The sequence below is a fragment of the Chiloscyllium punctatum genome, chromosome 37 (genome assembly GCF_047496795.1).
Source record: "Chiloscyllium punctatum isolate Juve2018m chromosome 37, sChiPun1.3, whole genome shotgun sequence".
NCBI lineage: Eukaryota > Metazoa > Chordata > Chondrichthyes > Orectolobiformes > Hemiscylliidae > Chiloscyllium > Chiloscyllium punctatum.
In genome coordinates this window covers 45697963-45723620 of record NC_092775.1, presented here as the reverse complement: position 1 = coordinate 45723620, position 25658 = coordinate 45697963, and the positions used below count along the sequence as shown (strand labels likewise).

The following is a 25658-nucleotide window of genomic DNA, read 5'->3' as shown; positions in this document are numbered from 1 at the left end:
AATTACAGAACTTAACAGTAACTGCCGCCGCAACATTAACCACCTCAACCTGTCCACCCCTCTTAGCCACTCCAACCTCTCACCCACGCAACGTGCAGCCCTCCGCTCCAACCCCAACCTCACTATCAAACCGGTAGACAAGGGAGGCGTGGTGGTAGTTTGGTGCACTAACCTTTACACCGCTGAGGCTAAACGCCAGCTCGCGTGACCATGACCCCACTCCCACCACTAAACCATCATCTCCCAGACCATCCATAACCTCATCACCTCAGGGGATCTCCCATCCACCGCCTCCAACCTCATAGTCCCACAACCCCACACCGCCCGTTTCTACCTCCTGCCCAAAGTCCACAAACCTGACTGCCCCGGCCGACCCATTGTCTCAGCCTGCTCCTGCCCCACCAAACTCATCTCTGCATACCTCGACACGGTCCTGTCCCTCTTAGTCCAAGAACTCCCCACCTACGTTTGGGACACCACCCACGCCCTCCACCTCCTCCATGATTTTTGCTTCCCCAGTCCCCAACGCCCTATCTTCACCATGGACATCCAGTCCCTGTACACCTCCATCCCGCATCATGAAGAACTCAAAGGCCTCCGCTTCTTCCTTTCCCGCCGTACCAACCAGTACCCTTCCACTGACATCCTCCTTCGACTGACTGAACTGGTCCTCACTGTGAACAACTTCTCTTTCCAATCCTCCCACTTCCTCCAAACCAAAGGAGTAGCCATGGGCACCCGCATGGGCCCCAGCTATGCCTGCCTCTTCGTAGGATATGTGGAACAGTCCATCTTCCGCAGCTACACTGGCACCACCCCCACCTTTTCCTCCGCTACATCGATGACTGTATCGGTGCTGCCTCGTGCTCCCACGAGGAGGTTGAACAGTTCATCCACTTTACCAACACCTTCCACCCCGACCTCAAATTTACCTGGACCATCTCAGACTCCTCCCTCCCCTTCCTAGACCTCTCCATTTCTATCTTGGACAACCGAATCAACACGGACATTTACTATAAACCGACCGACTCCCACAGAAACCTAGACTACACATCCTCCCACCCTGCCCCCTGTAAAAACACCATCCCATATTCCCAATTCCTTCGTCTCCGCCGCATCTGCTCCCAGGAGGACCAGTTCCAATACAAAACAACCCAGATGGCCTCCTTCTTCAAAGACCGCAATTTCCCCCCAGACGTGATCGACGATGCTCTCCACCGCATCTTCTCCACTTCCCACTCCTCCACCCTTGAGCCCCGTCCCTCCAATCACCACCAGGACAGAACCCCACTGATCCTCACCTACCACCCCACCAACCTCCATATACATCGTATCATCCGTCGTAATTTCCGCCACCTCCAAAAGGATCCCACCACCAAGGATATATTTCCCTCCCCTCCCCTATCAGCGTTCCGAAAAGACCACGCCCTCCGTGTCTCCCTCGTCAGATCCACACCCCCCACCAACCCAACATCCACTCCCGGCACCTTCCCCTGCAACCGCAAGAAATACAAAACTTGCGCCCACACCTCCCCACTTACTTCCCTCCAAGACCCCAAGGGATCATTCCATATCCGTCACAAATTCACCTGCACCCCCACACACATCATTTACTGCATCCGCTGCACCCGATGTAGCCTCCTCTATATTGGAGAGACAGGCCGCCTACTTGCGGATCGTTTCAGAGACCACCTCTGGGACACCCGGACCAACCAACACAACCACCCCGTGGCTCAACACTTCAACTCCCCCTCCCACTCCACAAGGACATGCAGGTCCTTGGACTCCTCCATCGCCAGACCATAGCAACACGACGGCTGGAGGAAGAGCGCCTCATCTTCTGCCTAGGAACCCTCCAACCACAAGGGATGAACTCAGATTTCTCCAGTTTCCTCATTTCCCCTCCTCCCACCTTGTCTCAGTCCCAACCCTTGAACTCAGCACCACCTTCCTAACCTGCAATCTTCTTCCTGACCTCTCCGCCCCCACCCCCACTCCGGCCTATCACCCTCACCTTAACCTCCTTCCACCTATCGCATTTCCAACACCCCTCCCCCAAGTCCCTCCTCCCTACCTTTTATCTTAGTTTGCTGAGCACACTTTCCTCATTCCTGAAGAAGGGCTCATGCCTGAAACATCGATTCTCCTGCTCCTTGAATGCTGCCTGGCCTGCTGCACTTTTCCAGCAACACGTTTTCAGTAGCTTAATCGCCCCACTTAACTGCATTCCTGAATAGGTTCAACTATCTAGTCATTTTTGATGAGCCTGCTGTTTCTGCTGCAGGTATCATCACATTATTAGTGACCATCCTTCATATCTGCATTGTGGTAATTATGCTTTGTTAAACATTGTAAATTGCTCTCATATAACTTTCATCTGATGTAAATCATTGAATAAGTTCCATTAACTACAGTAATTATTTTCCGTTACTACAGAAAAATGATATGCTTTGAAAATTTTGCGTAAATCTGGCAATGGTTTAGTGATCTTGTCAAAATTAATTTGACTTTCTGCGGCTTCACCTCAAATTTATCACTCACCTTTGCTCCTACTTCTGACTTCACTCGTGTTTTATTTTTAGCAGAGTAGTTTGGGTGTGGTGTGACATTGGTCTTTGTACTGAACTGCTTTCACGCCTTCAGCAGTTAGTAGCTCCACACAAGGATTGCCTTGTATACATCTATGCAGAATTTCCTCCATTTCTCTACAATTTCTTTGGCAATTTTCACTGCTCAGCCTTTTCATTTGATTTGGGATAATGCAGAGATGATGTCTGCTGTTGAACTTGCTAATTTTTTTTATGAAGCGTTTCAATTCTTCACTCCTGAACTGAAAGCCACTGTCAGGAATGCTGTAATGCCTGAAAGTGCTTTCAGGTATTTGATAATCTCAGTGGTAGGTCACCTCCCAATAATCCTGGACAGACCATGGACATGAGTTGCAGCAGGAGGCAGGTTATGGATTGGCAGAAAGAGCCATCAGTGGCTATTTAGCTTACATAGCTTGGCACTGTACGAGCTCATGTGGCCCTTGATTTTCACTCATGTTTGGCCAGTAGAGCACATGGAGCAGGAAAATCGACGTTTTGGGCAAAAGCCCTTCATCAGGAATAGAAGCAGGGAGCCTCCAGGGTGGAGAGATAAATGGGGGGTGGGGGGTGGGGCTGGGGAGAAGGTGGGGCTGGGGAGAAGGTAGCAAAGAATACAATAGGTGATTGGGATGGGGATGGAGGTGATAGGTCAGAGGGGAGGGTGGAGTGCATTGGTGGGAAGGAAGATTGGCAGGTAGGACAGGTCATGTGGACAGTGCTGAGCTGGAAGGTTGGAACTGGGGTAAAGTGGGGGGGGGAGGAGAAATGAGGAAACAGATGAAGTCCACATTGATGCCCTGGGGTCGAAGTGTTCTGAGGCGGAAGATGTTCTCCTTCTCCCCAGCCCCACCCTCCCATTATCTCTTCACCCTGAAGGTTCTCTGCTTCTATTCCTGATGAAGGGCTTTTGCCCAAAACATCGATTTTTCTGCTCATCGGATGCTGCCTGAACTGCTGTGCTTTTCCAGCACCACTCTGATCTAAACTCTGGTTTCCAGCATCTGCAGTCCTCACTTTTGCCAAGTACAGCACACATCTCTTGCCTTCCTCAGACATTACTTAATTGTTTGCTAACTTGAACTTTCCCACCTCTCCTGGCAACTCCTTAAGGATAATGACTCTACTTCCTTTGTAAATTTACCACCTTGGGCTGTGAATTTATTTCTGTAGGCCCAGTCTGCTCTTAATACAACAGATTCTCCTTGATGCTTTCAGGCCATGTTTTCATCACTACATTTGTAACACATGAGTAGTTGATCTTATTGGGCAATTTACTTGTTTTGAGCAAGATTCTGGTCTGTTATACTCTTTGGACTGAATTTTCCCTGTCCGTGAACTGTGGAGGCAAAGATGAGTCAGTTCGAAAAAATATGGTGAGTTCAGAAAGTTGAAATTCTTCATATTGAGAAAGAAAAATGTTCAATTTTACACCCAAGATTAAATTGGCAAGTTGAGGATCTTGCTAGTAAGCAGCAACAGCCTATTTGCATTCATACATGTCTTATTAGTACCTAACCATGCCTCCTCGATAAGCAATTTCCTGTTGTCCTATTCACTGGAAAGACACTAGATGGCGATACTGCCCAGCATGAAAGTCAGAGCAGGTATCTTGCTGCTTGCTCCTCCAGGACTCTATTTTCGCTAGCAGTCTCTCAATATCTCAGTGTGCACTCCAAGGGCAGTCTTACTCTATCCACTGAGATCAACATTGGTCATGCGCCTGCCTTACCACATTACCATACCACATCTACAAGTGATTTAGAATAAAGTTCACCACTTCAATCGAGCATTTTGCAGTACACTGACACTTTGCATTGTTAGCAACTTTTTAGAAGATATGTAGCTCAGGTTGAGGAGAAGCCTGTAAGTTAGCTCACTGAGCTGGAAGGTTTGTTTTCAGATGAGAGTCTCCGGTGAAGTGCTGGTGATATGTCTTGCCTCTCTATTTATAGGTTTTTGTATCTTAAGGTGGGTGATGTCACTTCCGGCTCTTTATTTTTTCAAGGGAAGGTATATGGGATCTAAGGCAATGTGTTTAATGATGGAGTTCTGGTTAGAATGCCATGCCTCTAAGAATTCTTGTGCATGTCTTTGCTTCACCTGTCCTAGGATGTGTGTTGCCCCAGTCAAAGTGGTGTCCTTCTTTATCTGTATGTATGGAAACTAGTGATAGTAGGTCATGTCTTTTGGTGGCCAGTTGCTGTTCATGTATCCTGGTGAGAAGTTTCCTGCTAGTTTGTACATTGCAGTGCTTTTTACAGTTCTTGCACAGTATTTTGTAAATGACGTTAGTTTTGCTGGTAGTATCTAATGGATCCTTTAGGTTAATTAGTCGCCGTTTAAGTGTATTGGCAGGTTTGTGGGCTACCATGATGCTAAGGGGTCTGACTAGTCTGGAAGTCATTTCTGATGTCTTTGATGTAAGGTAATGTGGCTATAGTTTTTGTGTGCATTGTGATGGCTTGTTTGGGTTTGTTTTTGAGGAATCGGCAGATTGTGTTTATTGGGTACCCGTTTTTCTTGAAAATGTTGTACAGATATTATTGTTCTGCTGTTCATAATTCTTGGGTTCTGCAGTGTGATGTAGCTCATTGAAATAATGTCTTGATGCAGCTCTGTTTGTGAGTGCTGGGATGATTGCTTCTGCATTGTAATGCTGCTGACAGTATTCTTCACCCAGGAACAGGCATCTAACACACGCATTGGAGCAAGGTCTACCTCGAGGTCCTTTGCTGTCTACCACTCACTTACTTCATGCCTACTTGCAGTACAGCACCATGCACAACGACATCATACCTATTGCATGCATCAACAACTTATACGGCTAAAACGCTGCATGTGTTTCAACAAAATGGCCATGATTCAAAGTCTAAGTAGAGTAGTCCTGAGTCAAGTCAAGTGGACTGTCATCAGGAGGTCCTACCACAGTCAGTCAAAGGCATTGTCTGATCTCAGTCGAGAGGGTTAGACACAGTCAGCCAGCTGCTCGAGGTGGTCAGGATCAAGGGTTCCTTATCACTGCAGTCTGGAAGTTGAGTCATGGCTAGTCCTGTAGTCTATTCACTGAAAGTCGGGAAGGGGGGTTGGTGGGGGGGGCGCCTGTCAGGGGCTACAGTTGCGCTGGGGAAGCTCAGAAAGTTAATAGTGGGTAATGGAAGTAGAATACTGGGATGCACAGGGAACAATAAATGTGATGCAGGCAATATGTAAGATGGGAGAGAGGAAAGTACATCGGAGGACATGAGTTACAGCAGGAGGCAGGTCATGGATTGGCACAAAGTACAGCATGATGATTGGTATGGCTGGCCTGTTGGGCCAGGGCTCAGGGTGTTGGGAAATGAAGACTGAAATGAAGATTGTATTTGTAATGAAGTGTTAACTGTGCCACTTATGTGCTCTCAGAGGCTTTTCTTTTTCATTTCCCTCCCACTATGGATACTATAAAGAGATACATGTGGCTGACAGTGCTTGAGCTGCTATATAACCCGGTTTTAAATATGTGCCAGAAAACCCTGAAAGCACCCTCCCCCCCCTGACTTCATGTTGACCTGATCGCTTCCTTCTGCAGTCATCATTCCAACAGTGACAAACCTGACTGAGCCAGCCTTTTGTATAGTAGAGTGATTTGTTAGAATCTGTAGCTGATGTCAATCCCAGGGGCCATCTGTACCTGCTTGTTGTGCTTCATTGTAACCACACACTTATGTGCAAAATGATTCAGCTTTGTGCAGTGAGAACATTGTTTTCCCCACACTTGACATGCTTTCTTTGATTTTGTGATGTCTTCCATTGTATTTGCACTCTGTCCTTTGTCCAAGATTGGTCTACCATCTGGGCCATAAGCATAATATAAGGCCTAACTGTTTTGCCATGAATATGTTTTCCCTGCTGATTTACAGCCTATTCCTGAACGTTTCAACTGTTTTCCTGGAAGTGAGCTGCCTCAGTGGATGTGCTTTCAATGCAGCATCTCTTGTGCCTAATACAATTACGTCTTTAAGTAAATCATCTTTTCAATGTGCAAATTCATTGGATTTCACAACTTGCATTAGTAAGGTCACATATTGATTAATGAATTCTTTTTCACATTGGCCCCTAATACTGATCATGTACTGTTCTTAAATTACCTAGGGTTCAGATTGTACCTTAATACTTTTTAAAGTGTGTTTTCTCCGTTCTTCAGAGAGATTCCAGGTGGAGTACACTTTGAAACAGTCTCTTTTCAATAGTAATAAGAATGTAGCAATGTGTAACTTCTCCGGCTTTTTGAACAAATCTGTTGCTGTTTCACCGTTATGCATGGAAAAGCTACTAGTTTTGCTACATGTCACCTTTCGGTTCGACCATAGATGAGCAAGGAAAAGCTGCAGCCATTTTCTCTGACTTGTGCCTCAGCTGTGTGCTATTTCTTTATTGTGTTTTAATTTATTTCAGTTGCTTAAAGCAGCTTTCACCAATCTGAGCATTCCTGTGTTGTTCCGTCGATAACTATGCACATACAATCTCAGCTCAACCTCTGACACCATGTTCTGAGCACAACAGACAGCAGTCTGGTCAGAAAAAAACTCTTCACTGAATTGTCAGCAAGATGGTTACCTGCGGTGTATCTGCCTCATGGTCGAAGTCACATGATGATAGCAGATCAAGAAGGACAATTGTACATGATTACATTTTAATCTTATCAGTCCTCATTCTCGTCAGTGAAAATTCACTGACTCAGACTGACTTCTCCTGAGAAGATCTCTTTTGGGCTGATGCTTGGGCAGGTAATACGATGGAGTCAATGAGGCTGGGTCAAGTATTGAAGATCTTAATATAGCCAACTCATCTGAGAGGCTGAACTTTTCTTCATGCAACTTTACATATTCAAGACTGGTGTTTCTCCACCTGTACCTGTTCTTTGACACTGATTATGCATTTCCTTTCTTTTTGTAATGAGAGAATTCAAAGTTAAAGGAAGTGACCGGCACATTCCGCTCATGTTTTTCTTAGAAAACCATAAAAAGATTGCTTCGTTTCCACTTGCTGTCAACACCAAAATGAATCAAAATAATGCAGACAAATGAAATCTTTGTGCTCCGTCTTCATTACCATTATTACATGAGACAGTTTGTTGCATTGTTGAATGGCTTCATGCCTCAGCGGGATGCAGACCTTCATGCCAGTCTAGCACAATGACGCAACAAATACTTGGACAATTTTAGTATCCAGTTAAAATAAATCAGAAGCGAGCCTTTAAGGACTTTAAGCCATGGCTGACAAAGAAAGTCAGGAAATGTATCAAAGAAAAAGAGAGATCCTATAAAGTGGCCAAGAGCACTGGGAAATCAGAAGATTGGGAAGGCTACAAAAACAAACAGAGGATAACAAAGAGAGAAATAAGGAAGGAGAGGATCAAATATGAAGGTAGGCTAGCCAGTAATATTAGAAAAGATAGTAAAAGTTTCTTTCAATACATAAGAAACAAACGACAGGCAAACGTAGACATTGGGCCACTTCAAACTGATGCTGGAAGGCTAGTGATGGGAGATAAGGAAATGGAGAACTTAATAAGTACTTTGCGTCAGTCTTCACAGTGGAAGACATGAGTAATATCCCAACAATTAAAGGGAGTCAGGGGGCTGAGTTAAGTATGGTTGCCATTACAAAAGAGAAAGTGCTAGAAAAGCTGAGAGGTCTTAAAATTGACAAATCTCCTGGCCCCGATGGGCTACATCCTAGAGTTCTGAGGGAGGTGGCTGAGGAAATAGGGGAGGCGTTGGTTGAGAGCTTTCAAAAGTCACTGGAGTCAGGGAAAGTCTCGGATGATTGGAAGATCGCTGTTGTAACCCCCTTGTTCAAGAAAGGATCAAGACAAAAGATGGAAAATTATCGGCCAATTAGCCTAACCTCGGTTGTTGGTAAAATTCTAGAATCCATCGTTAAGGATGAGGTTTCTAAATTCTTGGAAGAGCAGGGTCGGATTAGAACAAGTCAACATGAATTTAGTAAGGGGAGGTCGTACCTGACAAACCTGTTAGAATTGTTTGAAGAGGTGATAAGTAGGTTAGACCAGGGAAAACCAGTGGATGTGGTCTATCTAGACTTCCAAAAGGCCTTTGATAAAGTGCCTTACAAGAGGCTGTTGAGTAAAGTGAGGGCCCATGGTGTTCGAAGTGAGCTACTGCCATGGATTGAGGATTGGCTGTCTGACAGAAGGCAGAGAGTTGGGATAAAAGGTTCTTTTTCAGAATGGCAGCCGGTGACAAGCGGTGTCCCACAGGGTTCAGTGTTGGGGCTGCAGCTGTTCACGTTATATATTAATGATCTGGATGAGGGGACTGGGGGCATTCTAGCGAAGTTTGCTGATGATACAAAGTTAGGTGGACAGGCAGGTAGTACTGAGGAAGTGGGGAGGCTGCAGAAGGATCTAGACAGTTTGGGAGAGTGGTCCAGGAAATGGCTGATGAAATTCAACGTGAGCAAATGTGAGGACTTGCACTTTGGAAAAAAGAATACAAGCATGGACTACTTTCTAAACGGTGAGAAAATTCATAAAGCCAAAGTACAGAGGGATCTGGGAATGCTAGTCGAGGATTCTCTAAAAGTAAACATGCAGGCTGAATCTGTGATTAAGAAAGCGAATGCAATGTTGTCATTTATCTCAAGAGGGTTGGAATATAAAAGCAGCGATGTGCTACTGAGCCTTTATAAAGCTCTGGTTAGGCCCCATTTGGAGTACTGTGTCCAGTTTTGGTCCCCACACCTCAGGAGGGACATACTGGCACTGGAGCGTGTCCAGCGGAGATTCACACGGATGATCCCGGGAATGGCAGGTCTAACATATGAGGAATGGCTGAGGATCCTGGGATTGTATTCATTGGTGTTTAGAAGGTTAAGGGGAGATCTAATAGAAACTTACAAGATAATACATGGCTTGGGAAGGGTGGACGCTAAGAAATTGTTTCTGTTAGGCGAGGAGACTAGGACCCGTGGGCACAGCTTAGAATTAGAGGAGGTAAATTCAGAACAGAAATGTGGAGGCATTTCTTCAGCCAGAGAGTGGTAGGCCTGTGGAATTCATTGCCGTGGAGTGCAGTGGAGGCCGAGACACTAAATGGCTTCAAGGCCGGGATTGATAAATTCTTGATGTCATAAGGAATTAAGGGCTACGGGGAGAATGCTGGGAAGTGGAGTTGAAATGCCCATCAGCCATGATTAAATGGTGGAGTGGACTCGATGGGCCGAATGGCCTTACTTCCACTCCTATGACTTATGGTCTTCTGGTCTTATGGACTTCCAAAACTGCAGGTTGTGACCCTCAGTGTGACCAACAGGCCGGAATTTGGAGTCATGACCTTCAAAGCAGCAATAGCTGCAGTGGTACTCTGGCCAGGTAACAATTACAGTGCTCGTTTCAATCCTTGCAGTTTTTGGGGTGTGGCGAGACTAACTGGCTTTTGAGACCACACACCTGCTCCAGAAGTGCTACTGAAAAGATCAGCCTCGCTGTTCCAAATAACACCCCTCCTCCCCCCCCAATCTCACTGTTCTCATAGACAGATTGTGGCAGCCTTCAAGACTTCAAATGGGATAAGAAGTTTGGGATGCACTTCCATAGGTAGTTAATGACTCATAGGTTTGGGGTCGGAAGTGGTGCTTCCTATGCTGAACAGCCAGTCAGTTAAATATGATCAAGAGATAATATTAACAAGATCATTGAGCTCCATAATGACATGATGCCTTCACGTAACTCCATATGATGTAGGAGCAGAAGTAGGCCATTCAGCCCAGCAAATCTGCTCCACCATTCAATGAAGTTATGATTGATCTGATAATTTTCATCTCCACTTTCCTGCCTTTTCCCTATACCCCTTCAATTCCCTTAATGATTAAAAATCTGTCACTCTCAGGCCTGCGTATACTCAACTGCCCAGCCTTAACAGCTCTCTGCAGCAATGAATTTCATGCTTTCACTACTGAGAGAGGAAGAACCTCCTCATCTCTGTCTTCAATGGGCGACTTCTTTTCCTGAGATTATGCTCACTGGTCTTGGACTCTCCCACAAGGGGAAACAACTTTTCTACATTTACCATGTCAAGTCCCCTAAGGACGTTGTACGTTTCAATAAGGTCATGATCAGCCTACTTTGCATATTTATCTCCCCACCACCATAACTCGGTTGATTATAGATCTTGCCGGAAACTATAAATCTGAATTCAGCACCAACATAGAGAGGTTAAATTACTGAATGATTACAGAATGAAGCTATTTAGACCATCATGCTCATGTCAGCAGCAAGAGCAACTCACTGAGTCCCATTCTCTCCCCAACCACTTTCCATAAAGCCATGATAATTCTTTCTCTCCAGGTACTTACCAAATTCCCTTGTGAAAGCCAGGATTGTTTCTGCCTCCACTCCCCTTTTATAGCCTTCCAGATCCTAGCTGTGCACTGCATAAAAATGCTTTTTTCCATGTCATCATTTCTTCTTTTGACAATCTCCTGAAATTGGTATTATCTGACTCTCCACTGTTCTGGCAATGGGAATAATTCCCACTAAGTGCACTTTGCAAACCCCTCAGGATTTTGAATAGCTCTTTCCAATCTCCTGTCAATCTTCCCTTCTGTAAGGAAAACAAGTCCAACTTCTCCAATTTGTCAATACAAGATCCTCATCCTTGGAAACATTTTCATAAATCTCTTCTTCACCTTCTCTAAAGCCTTAGCAGGTTCCTTAAAGTGGTGTCCACAATTAGACATGATACTCCAATTGAAGCTAAATGAGTGCTTTATAAAGACACATGCTAACTCTCTTGCTTTTATATTCTGAACCGCTATGTATAAATTCCAAGATTCAGTATATCTTTTCATCACTTTCTCAATCTGCTCTGCCACATTAAATTACATATGTACTTATACCCCTGGTCCTACTGTGTAAGTCTGTCCTTTATATTATTTGCTGATCACAATTTATCACTTAAATTTTTTTGGTATTAAAGTTCATCTGCTATGTGAAAACTTGTTCCATCAGCCTGCCAATGTCATCTTGAAGTTGTTGCTGTCCTCCTCAAAGTTCACAATACTTATAAGATTGTGGCATCTGCAAATTTTGAAATTGTACCCTGTAACCCCAAGTATAGGTCAGTGTTATCGATCAGAAAAGCTGTACTCCTACAAATGGCCCTGGGGAAATCCTGCTGCAACTTTAATCCAAAGTCAAGTGTCCACCATTATTGGTTGTATACCCCTATCTGGCACCCACCCCTGCTATCGGTGCCATTCAACCCTTGCTGGGGTCTGTAGGGAGGAATGGTGTGGGACTGGACTTGCTGAATTTATCCTGGCATCCTTATCTGAGCAAGTGAATAATATTTGCAATTCTCCAGTCCTCTATATACCTTGTATCTGAGGAGGTGCATCTAAAATACTGACTGAAGGAGTGGATCTGAGAGAAATTATATAAATTATAACTTGTGACAGCTGAGTTTGTTGCTGCATTGTCGGCATTTTAGCGACCCAGGTTCCTTGAAGGGGTCCATTGTCCAGTAGAACCATATTTAGATAGTTCTGCCGAATATAAAATGAAAAGGCACTGAGATAAATAGAACTTCAAAATCTAAAAGGAGCCTGGAACCTTACAAACAGCTCCTTTTACAGGCTGTAAGGTGTGTGAAGAGATAACATTTTGAAGCAATTAACTTTCAAGAACTGAAATGTTCAGATACAAGAAAATGTACTTAAGTTTGGCCAAACAAACACTTTGGCCATTGTGGTCTTACTGTAGTCATAGCAATAAACATTGTCCACAAGGTCTGATTTTGCTGGTTATTAACTTTCTGCTCACAAAGAAAACAACTTTAAAAGGCTTTGGCATCAAGAGGTCTAAGGAGGGATATCAGTCCTATTTTTGCTTTATCCTTCCTTTTCGTTTAGGTTAAATGCTTTTTACAATTCTATTCATCGACATAGGTGTGTACTACCAGGCATTAAGTGCTCCTGTTTAACTACATTGACCAGACATTTTTTTCCCAGTTGTGATTGTGCCCTAATGAAATTCACTTCCTTGTTATGAATTTAACAATGGTCAGTGTGATGTAGCAAATGTACACCATGATATTAACAGTAAATGCTGATGATTACATTGCTGTTTTGCATCCTATTTTCATCAGCCTATAAACAATACATAGACTCTGAAATTCTGGGGAATAACCAGGCATTGTAACATATTTTGCAAGATGGGCAGGTTTTGGGTTAAACCATGCATCAGGGTTCTGTCATTTCTCACCCCTTTGGAGATTCCTGTACTTCTAGAGCTGGCCTTATAATACACCTACCCAATTGTGAGTGGGAATATTACAATTCAATGCAAATTGAGGAAATATATAATGTATTTCTCACATTCATGCCCTCAGAAATATTAGCTGACTGGAGGAGTGGAAAACACTAATTTTCATTGTAGTATTTAGTTAGGATGATAATGATTTAATTTGCAAGTTCAAACTTTGTAGTATTTATAGGTCCAGGTGTTAAGAGTTTGCACAGGAGAAGTGAAGATGGCTCAATCCAGAACAGGAACAGAATGATGTTTTAAACAAGATAAGGGACTGTTAAAGTGAATGGAGAAAAAAAGGGACAGAAGGCAAAAGGAAGGAAAGAAAGAGATAATGGGAGGTGGGGGGTGGGGGGGGGGGGGGGGTGGGGGGGGGGGGGGGGAGGTGGTGGGGAGAGAGAGAAGAAAAAAAGGGAGACAGGGGAGGAAGGCTAAAGGTAAAGAGGAGGCCTCTCCCGGGCAGTTAAATACTCATGTGGAAAGAATTAGCTTAGCCATATTTCAGCCACCATTGGTGTGGGATATGCTCGAAGAAACAGTCAATCTTTCCTTGACCCTTATTGGATGTTTGATAGTAACGTTGAGTGTAGAAATTCCTGTTCTTGGATACAACCTGCTGACATTTGTCATGCAAAGGGATACAGGAGCTTCTACCATTTATAAGGCAAATGTAAAATAAAAAGTCTGGACCAGTTTTCCTTTTTTCAGGAAAAGTCATGTGGGTTTATGATGATGAGTGTGATGTTCTGCCAGACTCCCATCAAAGTTATGGTAGGAGGTAGGCAGATCACCTAGAAGTAAATGACTTCAAATAAAATTTGTATGAAAACAAATGTTAATAATTTCACCCACTGCTACTGCTACCATTGGGAATCACAGGGAAATTAGGAACACAGTATATCAAACAGGCTTCATAATATTATCAACTGACCCCACCCAAAGAGACAAGGAAGGGGCTGTTATCTGTAAATGTTGAAGCAAAACTTAAGTTCTATTCTTAAGAAGTTCACCAGAATAGGTGTTTATGCTATAACAATTTTTCAATCTCTAAAAAACCTGAAGTTCAAAAGGATGTCTGCTTAATAATCTGATTTTGAACAACAGGTCATCAAATCAGCACATTAAAGTATAGCCTAGTTCTAAATGTCAGCACCCATTGTGAAAACCTGCACATCTTTGGACTGTGGGAGGAAACCCACAAAGACACAGGGAGAACATGCAAACTCCACACAGACAGTCACCCAAGGCTGGAATTAAACTTGGGATCCTGGTGCTGTGAGGCAGCAGTGCTAACCACTGAGCCCCCATGCCACCCTTAAGGTAAGACTAAGGTAAGACTAAGACCTACATCTAATACAAATGGAAGAGGCACAACATAGAAAAAAAATTATGAGGTTAAAAAGTCAGCAAAAACTGGCAATTAAGCAGAAAACAAATGATAACTATAGAGGGAATAAGAATTGATAAACCTAAAATCAATTCACATCATATCAATGGATAAAGCAGTACTGTATTCCTATGATATTTCTTTGTGTAATATTTAACAAAGGCACAGTTTTATTTTAAATAATTCCACGCTTTTCCTAAAATAGCAAACAGTGAATCTCATGTGATTATATTAGCCATTTACCTCAAAAAACAGCAGTCATAATATCTAAATTAACATGATAAAAACAATTAGCAGCACCCTATTTATTATTCATCCTCTGTAAGTTGACTGCTCTTACTTTCCTGTTCCTGTGTCCTGCATAACTTCAATCCAAGATGCATCACTGGCATTTCTGAAACCATGGTACTAATAAACCTCAAAATCAAGCTTAAGGCTATGTAAAATTTACCTCTTTAGGAGAAAGTATTGAAATAAAGTCTTCATATATCATTCGTGCTTTCTCCTCAATAGCACTTTTGTTTGCTTCATTTTTGAGATCCTCACATGCTAGCCAAAAGAGCATATTTTCTTCACTGTATTCAGTTCGTAAGAATTCTCTGAAGACATTTCTGCCTGAAGGAGTTTTCATTAACTTGTCAAAGGATTGAGCCCATGAACGCACATCTTCTGCTGTTGGTTTTGTACTGTGTATAGTATAATTAGTGAAAACAATGTGATTACAAGCACAACAACAATTGGCTTTATAAACGGTCTAACTGACAAATGACAGATTTTATTAACGTCCTGACCTTATTAACTCACAACAGCAGAGACATGCATGTTTAGTTTTATTAAAAGTTAGTATGTTTTTGCCATCTAAGACATATTTAACTATAAAGTATATATTGGCCTTGAATGTCTTGGAACGATTCAGCATGAGTATTGTGTTACATTGTCTTTTTAACTTCAGATATTTGTTTCTAACACCAAATATTACTATGCATGAACTTCCTTGATCACTTACACCATTTTTGAGATCCATCATCCAAAATACTCTAAAATTTATTTATTTAACCTCACACCATGCAAATGGCTAGCAAATTTGATGCATTTATATGAACAACATACTGACGTAGATGTAAAGCCAGATATAACTCTAGGTGCAACATAGCCCCAATTCATCCGATATTAGTGTAAATGAGATTTCTGAAAATTGATCAAGAATGCTTTTGCATGCTTTTAATACTTCTTACTAAAATCTGCACTATAGGTTCCCATTGAGTTTTTGGTTTTAATTTTAACATTTAGTGTAGGCAAATGTGCTCCATGGGAAATGTGGTTGTAACTTTCTGTTAGCATTGATGCATGGACTACTGTAAATTTGTAAACAATATTGGCATTTGTGTGATCAATTTTAGTCAATCTTGTAAGAATTACACTGCTCTTTAGAGTGAGAATTCATCTGGCTGCTTGGTACAACAATCATGCAAGAACATTTATGAAACATTACTTGCAAGAACAAGCTTACAATATTTCTAACTCTTCTAAAGAGGTAGCATCACAGGTGTACTTGTTATATCACTCCACTCAGTAACTACATAAATACTTACCTCATACTTTTCATTGTGTTGCTATGCTTTCCAAAAAGAAATAGTTATATTTTAGAAAATAAAATTATTTATACATTTTATGAATTTTCACGTTATCTATTATTAGCACAGAATTATATTAAGCACTATATTATGCTGGATTATACTAATCCAACAAATCATAGCAATTCACTCATAGGCAAAGAATATAAAGGTTAGAGATGTTCCAGTGATAACATAGTTTACTTGTTAAGTAACAGCAAACTAAAAAGGACAATAACCTAATAACATATCACTCTGAATATGATTTATTTCTTTGTATAATGTACGGGATCCAAATGGATATCAGTTAAACTGAGATTTGACTATATCAAATGCAGAAAATGCTGGAAAAACTGTGGAGGCAGAAACAGAGTTAATGTTTCAAGTGTGATATGACTCCTTTTCAGAACTTCAGAGTTTTTTTTAATGCAAAGGTGGAAGCGAAGGCAGGGAATAGATGGTGTGGAGGCCAAGTGCAAAAGACAAAGATGCTGCTAACTGGATGAGAGAGAAATAGAGATATAAAATGGAAATAAATTTGAGTGTGGAATGGTGAAATTAGATTCTCATGGCTGAAAGTAAAGAAAACAAGACACAAAAAGAATAATCCCATAGAAGGCTGGGAATTAAAAGTATAAGAAAAATGGCACATAGACATCATGGGATCAAGCTCTGAAAATGTATAATTCAATATTGAGTCAGTGAGGCTGTGAAGTGCCTAAGCAGTAAATGGGGTGTGGCTCCTACAGCTTGCATTGTGCTTCATTGCAACATTGCAGCTGGCCCAGGACAGACATCTTAGTTTGAGAACTAAGTGATTTATTGAAATGGCAGCATCTGGGCGGTAGGGATCATTCCTATAAACAGAGTGGAGGAGTTCTGCAAAGTGGTCACCTAGTCTGAATTTGGTCTCACCAATCTAAAGGAGATTGTGTATGAAATAAATTGCTTTTATTTGACCATATCACATTCTTACATAGAATCATGAATTGCTAGGAATGTATTGTTAATGACCTGGTAGATAGCAGCTGCTTAGGAGCTATTAAATACATGGAAAGCTGAATCTAGTTTACAATGTGAACTGGGTTTTACTACCTGAACTGATATTGAAGGCATCCTCCTCCACTGCATTTAGGTTCTTTCATTTCATTGTTAAACACAGCTCTGATTCAGCTTGTATTTACAATGTGAAACTATTTTAATTGTAATGTGAAAGCACTTTAAATTATCCTTTTGTGCCATTGCAAAGCATCTTTGTTTCAAATCAATTATTTTTGTAAGACATGAGCCTTGAATTTATTCTTCATTGGCAGTACTTTGTTTTACCGTCATGTAGGATGTTTTGCAGCATTTCATAACACCAATATTTCAATGTTTCATTGTCACAAGACACAGTAGAACTTCAATCATGTGCAGTCTAATTTTATTATATAAAATAGTACAACGGGTACAAAATGATCATTTAAAGTGCTTACACATTCCAATTAAAATAGTTTATAACAAATTGTTTATAACAAAGGATTTTCACAGTTTTTGGGAGACAAGTACAAATTGGGACCAACATTTGTTGTCACACTTTTTTTTCTTCTGCCAGAAAAATTAGATGATGTTGACTGGCTATCAGCTGAGTTGAGGTTTGTAGCTCCTGTGAACTCTGAGATGACTCTAGTCAATTGACCTGCCACAGCTCCAGGAAACTGCTGCCCACTGATCTTTCATTTATCTTAATCACAATCTTCCAGTTATTCAAGTGAGATTTTGAAGATGTGAACACTCACCTTCAGCAATCAATTCAGCAGCCCCTGAATAGGATTAGCAGTGAGCAGCATCATCTACAAATGACCAAGACTTACCTGTACTAAGGTTCCAGAGCTGGTTCACTGTCATGGATGGCGGTAGCCACATTTGTGAATAAGTAACTAGCAGTGGCCACAAAGGTCGCTGTTCACTAATTTCATTGAATTATAGAATTATACATTACAGAAGAGGCCCTTCGGCCCATAGAGTCTGTAATGCCAAAATACACACTACCAACTACATCTAGAGAGAAAGCAGTTCTATCAGCTACCTCTTTGTCTCTCTAACTCATTGTCTCTCTGGGCCTCATCTCTGCCTGTCCCTGTTCTTTCCCCCACGTGTCTTGTCTTCACCAATAAATTCCACCCTTTCTTAGCCATTACCAGTTCTGAAGAAGTGTCACTGGGCTTGAAATGTTAACTCTGCTTTCTGGCCACAGATGTTATCAAACTGCTGAGTTTCTCAAACAAGTTCTGTTTTTGTTTTATAATGTTCTGTTTTCCAATATATTAAGAGAAACATAAACTACATTCTTAAGAGGACGTGTGATTAGATTACTTACAGTGTGGAAACAGGCCCTTCGGCCCAACAAGTCCACACCGCCCCGCCGAAGCGTAACCCACCCATACCCCTACATCTACATCTACATCTACTCCTTACCTAACACTAGGGGCAATTTAGCATGGCCAATTCACCTGACCTGCACATCTTTGTGACTGTGGGAGGAAACCAGAGCACCCGGAGGAAACCCACGCAGACACAGGGAGAACGTGCAAACTCCACACAGTCAGTTGCCTGAGGCGGGAATTGAACCCGGGTCTCTGGCGCTGTGAGGCAGCAGTGCTAACCACTATGCCACCGTGTGCTTGTGTTCAAACAGAAAACTAAAGGAATACCACCTGATTGCAAAAGCATCACCAGTTTATATAGCCAACTATAACTTCTAGTGGTTAATTTCTTCAAATGTGCTTTGATATCAACTTTAATTTTAAAAAAACATGTAGGTATGTTTACTTCATGTCTACATTATACAGGGGCTTCATCAATGACCACCATGGATTATAAAATCCATTTTGTCACGGCATAGATATAGCATGGTGTTCATCATGATACTGCTTAACACAGTCTTGTTCCATTGTATGTTGATGTCAGCTATCAGGATATTCTTTATAACTGAAATAATGTGCATATTAATACAGTTTTGTATCTTTAAAATTCTTTCTTGGGCTTAGTGCCTCTGGAAAATAACAACATTTATTACCCTGCTTGTCTTTGAAAAGATGACAGTGTACCCACAGTACTGTTAGGGAGGAATTCTGACCCAGCAATATGATGGAGCAAGTCAGGATAGTGTGTGGCCTGAAAGGCAATTTGCAGGTGGTAATGTCTCCTGTGTCTGTGTTCTTACCATCTTAGATGGTAGAGGCTGATGGTTTGGAAGATGTTGTTAAAGGATAATACGCACTGCTCCTATTGTGCACTGGTGGTAGAGGAAGTAGTGGATGCTAAAAGTAGTGGATGGGGCACAAATCAAGTTGGCTACATTGTCTTAAATGATGTTGATCTTAATTAAATGTTCCAGGCATTGCATTCATCATGGGAAAGTCAAGAGTATTCAACCTCACTCCTGATATGTGCCTTGTAGATGGTGGTCAGATTTTGGGGAATTGGGAGATTAGTTACTTGTCACAGAATTCCCAGCTTCTGACCTGTTCCTGTAGTCGCAATATTTGTATGGCTTGTCCAGTTATGTATCTGACCAATATAATTCCCCAGGAATCTACAAGGGTGATGCTACTGAATGTCAAGGGATGAGAGTTACTTTCTCTCTTGTAGGAGATGTTCATTGCCTGGGATCAACATGCTGGAAATTTTACCTGTGCAAATCAGAATTATTACTAGGTTTCAAAACATGCAAACACTGACTGCTTCAACATCCGATAAGTTGTGAATGGTATTGAAATCAAGCATCCTGATTTGATTGTGTTAGAGGCAAACTCATTAATGAAACAGTGGAACATGGTTAGCTCAAGAACCTCAACCTGAGGAACTCTTGCAGCAATCTTTTGGGACTGTGATGATTGTCCTCCAGCAATCATAACTATCTTAGTTTCTGCGAAATATAGCTCCAACTAGTGGAAGGTTCTTCCTTAATTCTAAATGACTTCAGTTTGTTAGGGTTACTTGATGATACATTCAGTCAAATGTTGCCTTGATCTCAAGTATAGTCAATCTCACCCCTGGAATACAGCTCACTTTTTAATGTTTGGTCCAAGGCTGAAATAAAATCAGGAACTGACCACCCTGGGGAAACCCAGACTGAGCATCAGGGGATAGGATGTTTCTGATTACACTGCAGACAACACCACCATTAGTATGCTGATAATTGGGAATACACTGAAGAGATGGTAATTGGTCAGATTGGATTTGGATTATTGTTTTTGGATAGGACATTTGTCAACAAATTTCTGAATGCCTGTGTTACAGCTGTACTAGAACAGTTTAGCGAGTGCACAAAGAAGAAGTATTCAGGACTCTTGAAAAATCTTGGGTCCACTGCCAACTGACAGGCAGTCTTCTAGCTTTCTGCCAGACTGGTTACAATTACACAGAAATTGAACAACCACTACTGGGAAACAGCATGAACAACTCTGCTTTGTGAGTTTAAGGTGCAAATTCACAAAGAATTAGGGTGCCAATCCAATTTCGAGACTGCTTTTTTTTTTCTCAGCCTCTCACTCAGCTGGCCCTCAGACATGCTTCCAACTGCACAAGCATCATTTTCAGCAAATGGTTTGAACTGCTTTTACATTGTTTTTGCCATCCTTGCTTACTCTTAAAAGAAGCTGTTGGAAATTCTTGCTGATTAAAAGGAGAGTTTAAATGTAAACTTGTTCAAATGTTACAGTAATTCCTTTTGCATTATATATAAAAGCTACCATTTCTTTTCAAGCGACTACCTCAATACAATGTTACTATTGCTGCCACTTAGTTCACAAAATGTGATATAAACATATTCATTGTAGGATAGTTATTAGAATATAGAACAAAGAACAAAGAAAATTATATCACAGGAACAGGCCCTTTAGCCCTCCAAGCCTGCGCCGATCCAGATCTTCTATCTAAACCTGTCACCTATTTTCTAAGGGTCTGTATCCCTTTGCTCCCTGCCCATGCATGTATCTGTCTAGATATATCTTAAATAACGCTATCATGTCCACCTCTACCACCTCCACCGGCAACGTGTTCCAGGCACCCACCACCCTCTGTGTAAAGAACTTTCCATGCATACCTCCCTTCAAATTTTCCCCTCTCACCTTGAACCCACGACCCCTAGTGATTGAGTCCCCCACTCTGGGAACACGCTTCCTGCAATCCACCCTGTCTACACTTCTCATGATTTTGTAGACCTCAATCAGATTCGCACCCACCACCGATCTCCATCTTTCTAATAAGAATAATCCCAATCTACTCTATCTCTATTCATATCAAGTGCCCTATAGGCAACATCCTGGTGAACCCCCACTACACCCTCTCCAAAGCATCCACATCCTTTCGGTAATGTGGTGACCAGAACTGTACACAGTATTCCAAATATGGCCAAACCAAAGTCTATACAACTGTAACATGACCTGCCAACTCTTGTACTCAATAATTACTATTATGAATATTTCTAACTGAAGTCTTATGACAAAAAATGAATGAAATGTAAAACTACTTGTTCTTTATTTTCTGATAGACATTTATGGTTGCTTTGTTCTCATCTGCTATGACACTGAAATTCATGAGTTGTTGCACCAAATCAATTGTCTATTCTTTCAGTCTTGCCTGTCCTTTACCATATTTACACTACCTAATTCCACAGCATCTCTGGTCTGGTCTTCCTGCTCCATTCTACTGGCGAAATACAGTAGAAGAGGGATGGTTAGACCTGGGACAGTTTGCCAATTTCTTCAGCTACCAGCTGCTCTTTCCTCTGGGAAGCCACATTATTAGTGCTGTGGAATGGTGCTATCAATCATATCTAATTCCCCAGGATTTACATCTTTATCTGTTAGTACTAAACATGTTAATTGTTTTCCAGTGGAAAAAGACAAATGTGTGTTTCCCAAAACCCTCCATTAATAATAGGACTTTAAACTGGACTGCATTCATATTCAGCATAAGTTTAGATTTCCAGAAGCAAGAATATTTATGAACCTTTGAAAACATTTCTGCCAGTGTGCAGTGGTGAAACTCCATTGCTTTAATGTATTCTTTGATGACCTCCTCCTCAGAGGTGAAAACCATAAATTACATTAGTACCAGGTGATCAGTGCCATTTGTAGTCTTGAGTAATTATGGCATGAGTAATGGTGAATAATTGCATCTTTTCTGTGTATTCCATTTGACATTAGATCCTCACTGCCTTCTTCAACCTGAGATCTTTCACTGGGCAATTATGTCAATAGTGGTTTCCCATCGACTTCCACTAATAATTATATAAATGAAGTGAATTGGCAATCCCTGTTGACTGCAATGAGTGACACGAACAAATTTCTTCTTTGGTTTTGAGCCTTTTTCATGCAGCACTACAAATGTTCAAGCGAGTTATAGCACAACACATTCATGCTGGATCTAATACCAATAATGGTGTACCTGCTAATGTCTAATGACTCAAGCAAAAGTTTCCTGCAGTTTCAGATCCTATTGTTAACATGGAATTCTATTGCAAAAGCAGTAACTACATTGAAATTCCACCAAGGTAAAAGCTTACCTTGGCTCACAATTTGGTATGGTTTCCAACTTGACATCGTGAGATATTCTTCGTCTTCGCTCATCTTCATCTTTCCTAACAAGAAGACTGAAAGTTAGTATATCATTTTTTCAATGTATGCATGTTCATTGACACAATGGTATGAACTTGCAAGGTCAATGCACTCACAAAGTGTTTGCTTGTTTTACAGATTTGAATTTAGTGTCACAGAGTCAGAAAGTAAAGAGGCCTTAAGCCCATTGACTTTGGTGCATTTCTTTGATGACAAAACAGAACTTAATTACATCTGGTTCATGAAGGTAAATAAATAAGTGATTTATTTGGCCTATTTTCCATATTTTCCTACATTTCTTTCATTACTGCATTTAATTGACATGCCAATGATTCTAGAATTTGTGCCTCAAAGAAAGTAGTCACACAACATTCAGACACTACTCATTTTACTGAAGGAATAGTTCCCAATATTGCTCTGCAGTTACTGGGAGGGTTACAATGGAGTAGATTGTTCACCCAACACCCAGAAGGAAAGTTGGTCAGAGCTGACACATTACGAGGAAGCCCAGTCCACAATCACTACATGCTGCAAGCAGACTAAAGTGATTGACCGGTACCTCCACTTCCTCAGTGGAAGGAAATCCATCAGTATAGCAATACCATTGGGGAGAGGATGGTTAAAGGTGAACATTTGTAGGGAATGTGGCACAGAAGGAATTTGGCCACTGGTCTGGGGTGGGATGAGGGTGGTGGTGAAATCTTGTCAGGGTGTCCTGAACATGTGCAGGAAATGAAATACCGCCCTTACCCCCTACTTTGTTTTCATGTAGACTGTAAAACAGCCTGCTAACTTCTACCTGACTGCCTATGCCAACCATATCCAACAGAATAGTGTGCTGCATCATCCAGACCTGCTGTGTTCTGCACAACTGGTGCAGGCAACAAGGTGATGTGCCTGATACTGAGGAACCAGGGGAATGGGAGCAGTCTTTTAAGGAGGGCACTGGAGAGGAGAATAAGGGAGGAGGTTCACCTGCAATGTGGGCTACAAGCCAGACAAAATCTCCTTTCCACCTGGCTTCAACAGAAGACAGCTGGGTGTAGTAGACTAATGTGATTTGTAACATTTTTTGATCATGCTGCCGAACTAGCTGTCATGTTGGGGGCACAGTTTTGCCTCTCCTGGCTTCATGATTCTTCCCTTTTCTGTAAATAAAAGCCCATGTTTGTGTTTGAATTTGTCCAATCGCTTGTATGTGATGATCCCCTACTGGACAATAACACGCTGTTGATCTCCAACAGATACTGGGTAAAGGGAAGCACTGATTGAGAGGGTTCAAACGAGATGTAGCTAGGGACAGATAAAGTGTGTGCCCTGTTGGTATACAGTGATTAGGGTGAGAGAATGAGTTTATATATGCATGTGCTATGAGCAGTATGGCTTTGTGACTGCTGCGCCATGATGTTGCCAGTGAGGGGGCACTACCAGACTGCCAATATGTCCCTTTCAAAGATGGTATGGGTGTAAGAGTGCCAAATTTGGGCAGATATGCACTGAGTGGTGAGTCATTATGGTGTAACATGAACTGCAAATCGGACCTGAGCAATGCAATAGGGGTGGGGCAGGTAATGAAGTGAGCTTGGTAAGAAAACTCATTAGGCCTCAGAGGATAAAAAGCAAATGCATCTTGGACTTAGCTATAAACAGTAAGATTCAGCCTTTTATGTCTTGCCCCACTTGCGTATGAAGGAGAAAGAAATATAAGGTATGCTGATGGGTATAAAGGGAGTCAGAGACTCATACAGGAAACAGATTATATTAGATTAGATTAGATTACTTACAGTGTGGAAACAGGCCCTTCTGCCCAACAAGTCCACACCGCCCCGCTGAAGCGCAACCCACCCATACCCCTACATTTACCCCTTACCTAACACTACGGGCTCTTTTGGTCCAATTCATCTGCATGGACCAGACATCCCAATCTGACCTAGTCCCATTCGCCTGCATTTGGCCCATATCACTCTAAACACTTTCTGTTCATGTAACCGTCCAGATGCCTTTTAAATATTGTAATTGTACCCACCTTACCACTTCATCTGGCAACTCATTCTACACACGCAGCACCCTGTGGGTGAAAAAGGTACTCCTCAGATCCTTTTTAATCTTTCCCCTCTCACCTTAAACCTAGATTCTCCACTTGAACAAGGGTTAAAGGATACCTGTCTGCTGTTGGGTTGAAAGGCCTTTTTAGTGCAGTAGGCTCAGTACAACTTCCTCTTTTCATAGAATTCATACAGTGTGGAAACAGGCCATTTGGCCCAACAAGTCCACACTGACCCTCCGAAGAGTGACCCATTCCCCATTACTCTACATTTCCCATGACTAGCACACCTAACCTACACATCCATGAACAATTTTAGCATGGTCAATTCATCTAATCCGCACAATATTTTGGACTATGGGAGGAAACTGGAGCACCCAGAGGAAACCCACGCAGACATGAGGTGAATGTACAAATGCCACACAGACAGTTCCTGAGGCTAGAATTGAACCTGATTCCCAGGCACTATGAGGCAGTAGTGCTAACCACTGAGCCACTGTGTTGCCCTAAATCAATCTATATAATCAAGACAGACAGGTCAAAGACAATGCCCATTCATTTGCTTTTCCTTTGCCATATATTAACAGAGAAAATGGCATCCTCTTTTATTTAGACAATGATATTGTGAGAACTGCACTGGGGAAATTCACCAAACACAAGGTATCCAGAGATTCAGCTCAAAATCAAGCATATCACCACCAGATGGAGCCACCTTGCACACAGGTACAGAAAAGCAGTGTTCCAGAGTAACATCACTGTCCAGCCAATGACGGAGCATCAATGGCAACCTCCTGGTACAATACTGGCACTGCCAGGAACAAAATCGATGGCATGAAAGACTAACCAGTGCTGCCACCTCTGCTCCTGCCCAGACAGCTTCTATAGCCTGGAAGAAGACAGGGCAAAGACTATTACCAAGCGGGTGGTTCATTTGCATGATATCAAAACTCTTCAAACATAACGCGAAATATTATCACAACAGCACCGGCAGAAGTCTGGCATTAGAAACAGCATCTTTTCAGAATGCTCATGGTGGGACCTTGCAGATTCTGGACATGAGCATCATTTCCACATTCCAAACTGGAGAAATACTAACTTCAATAAGG

General features: G+C 42.0%; 1 protein-coding gene across 7 annotated transcripts in view; it reads right to left on the bottom strand.

Moving 5' to 3' along the window:
* rgs19 (regulator of G protein signaling 19) overlaps positions 1-25658 on the bottom strand; it is a 101926-nt gene that overhangs the window by 1694 nt on the left and 74574 nt on the right. For 3 of the 7 annotated variants that reach the window (XM_072556749.1, XM_072556751.1, XM_072556750.1), the window contains 3 exons: positions 22457-22531; positions 15883-15903; positions 14742-14976 (listed from right to left, as the gene is read on the bottom strand). In XM_072556749.1, coding sequence (XP_072412850.1) covers positions 14742-14976; positions 15883-15903; positions 22457-22531 — 331 coding nt within the window. The remainder of the gene's footprint in view (positions 1-14741; positions 14977-15882; positions 15904-22456; positions 22532-25658) is intronic. The other 4 variants (XM_072556746.1, XM_072556748.1, XM_072556752.1 and 1 more) reach the window with 3 other exon arrangements.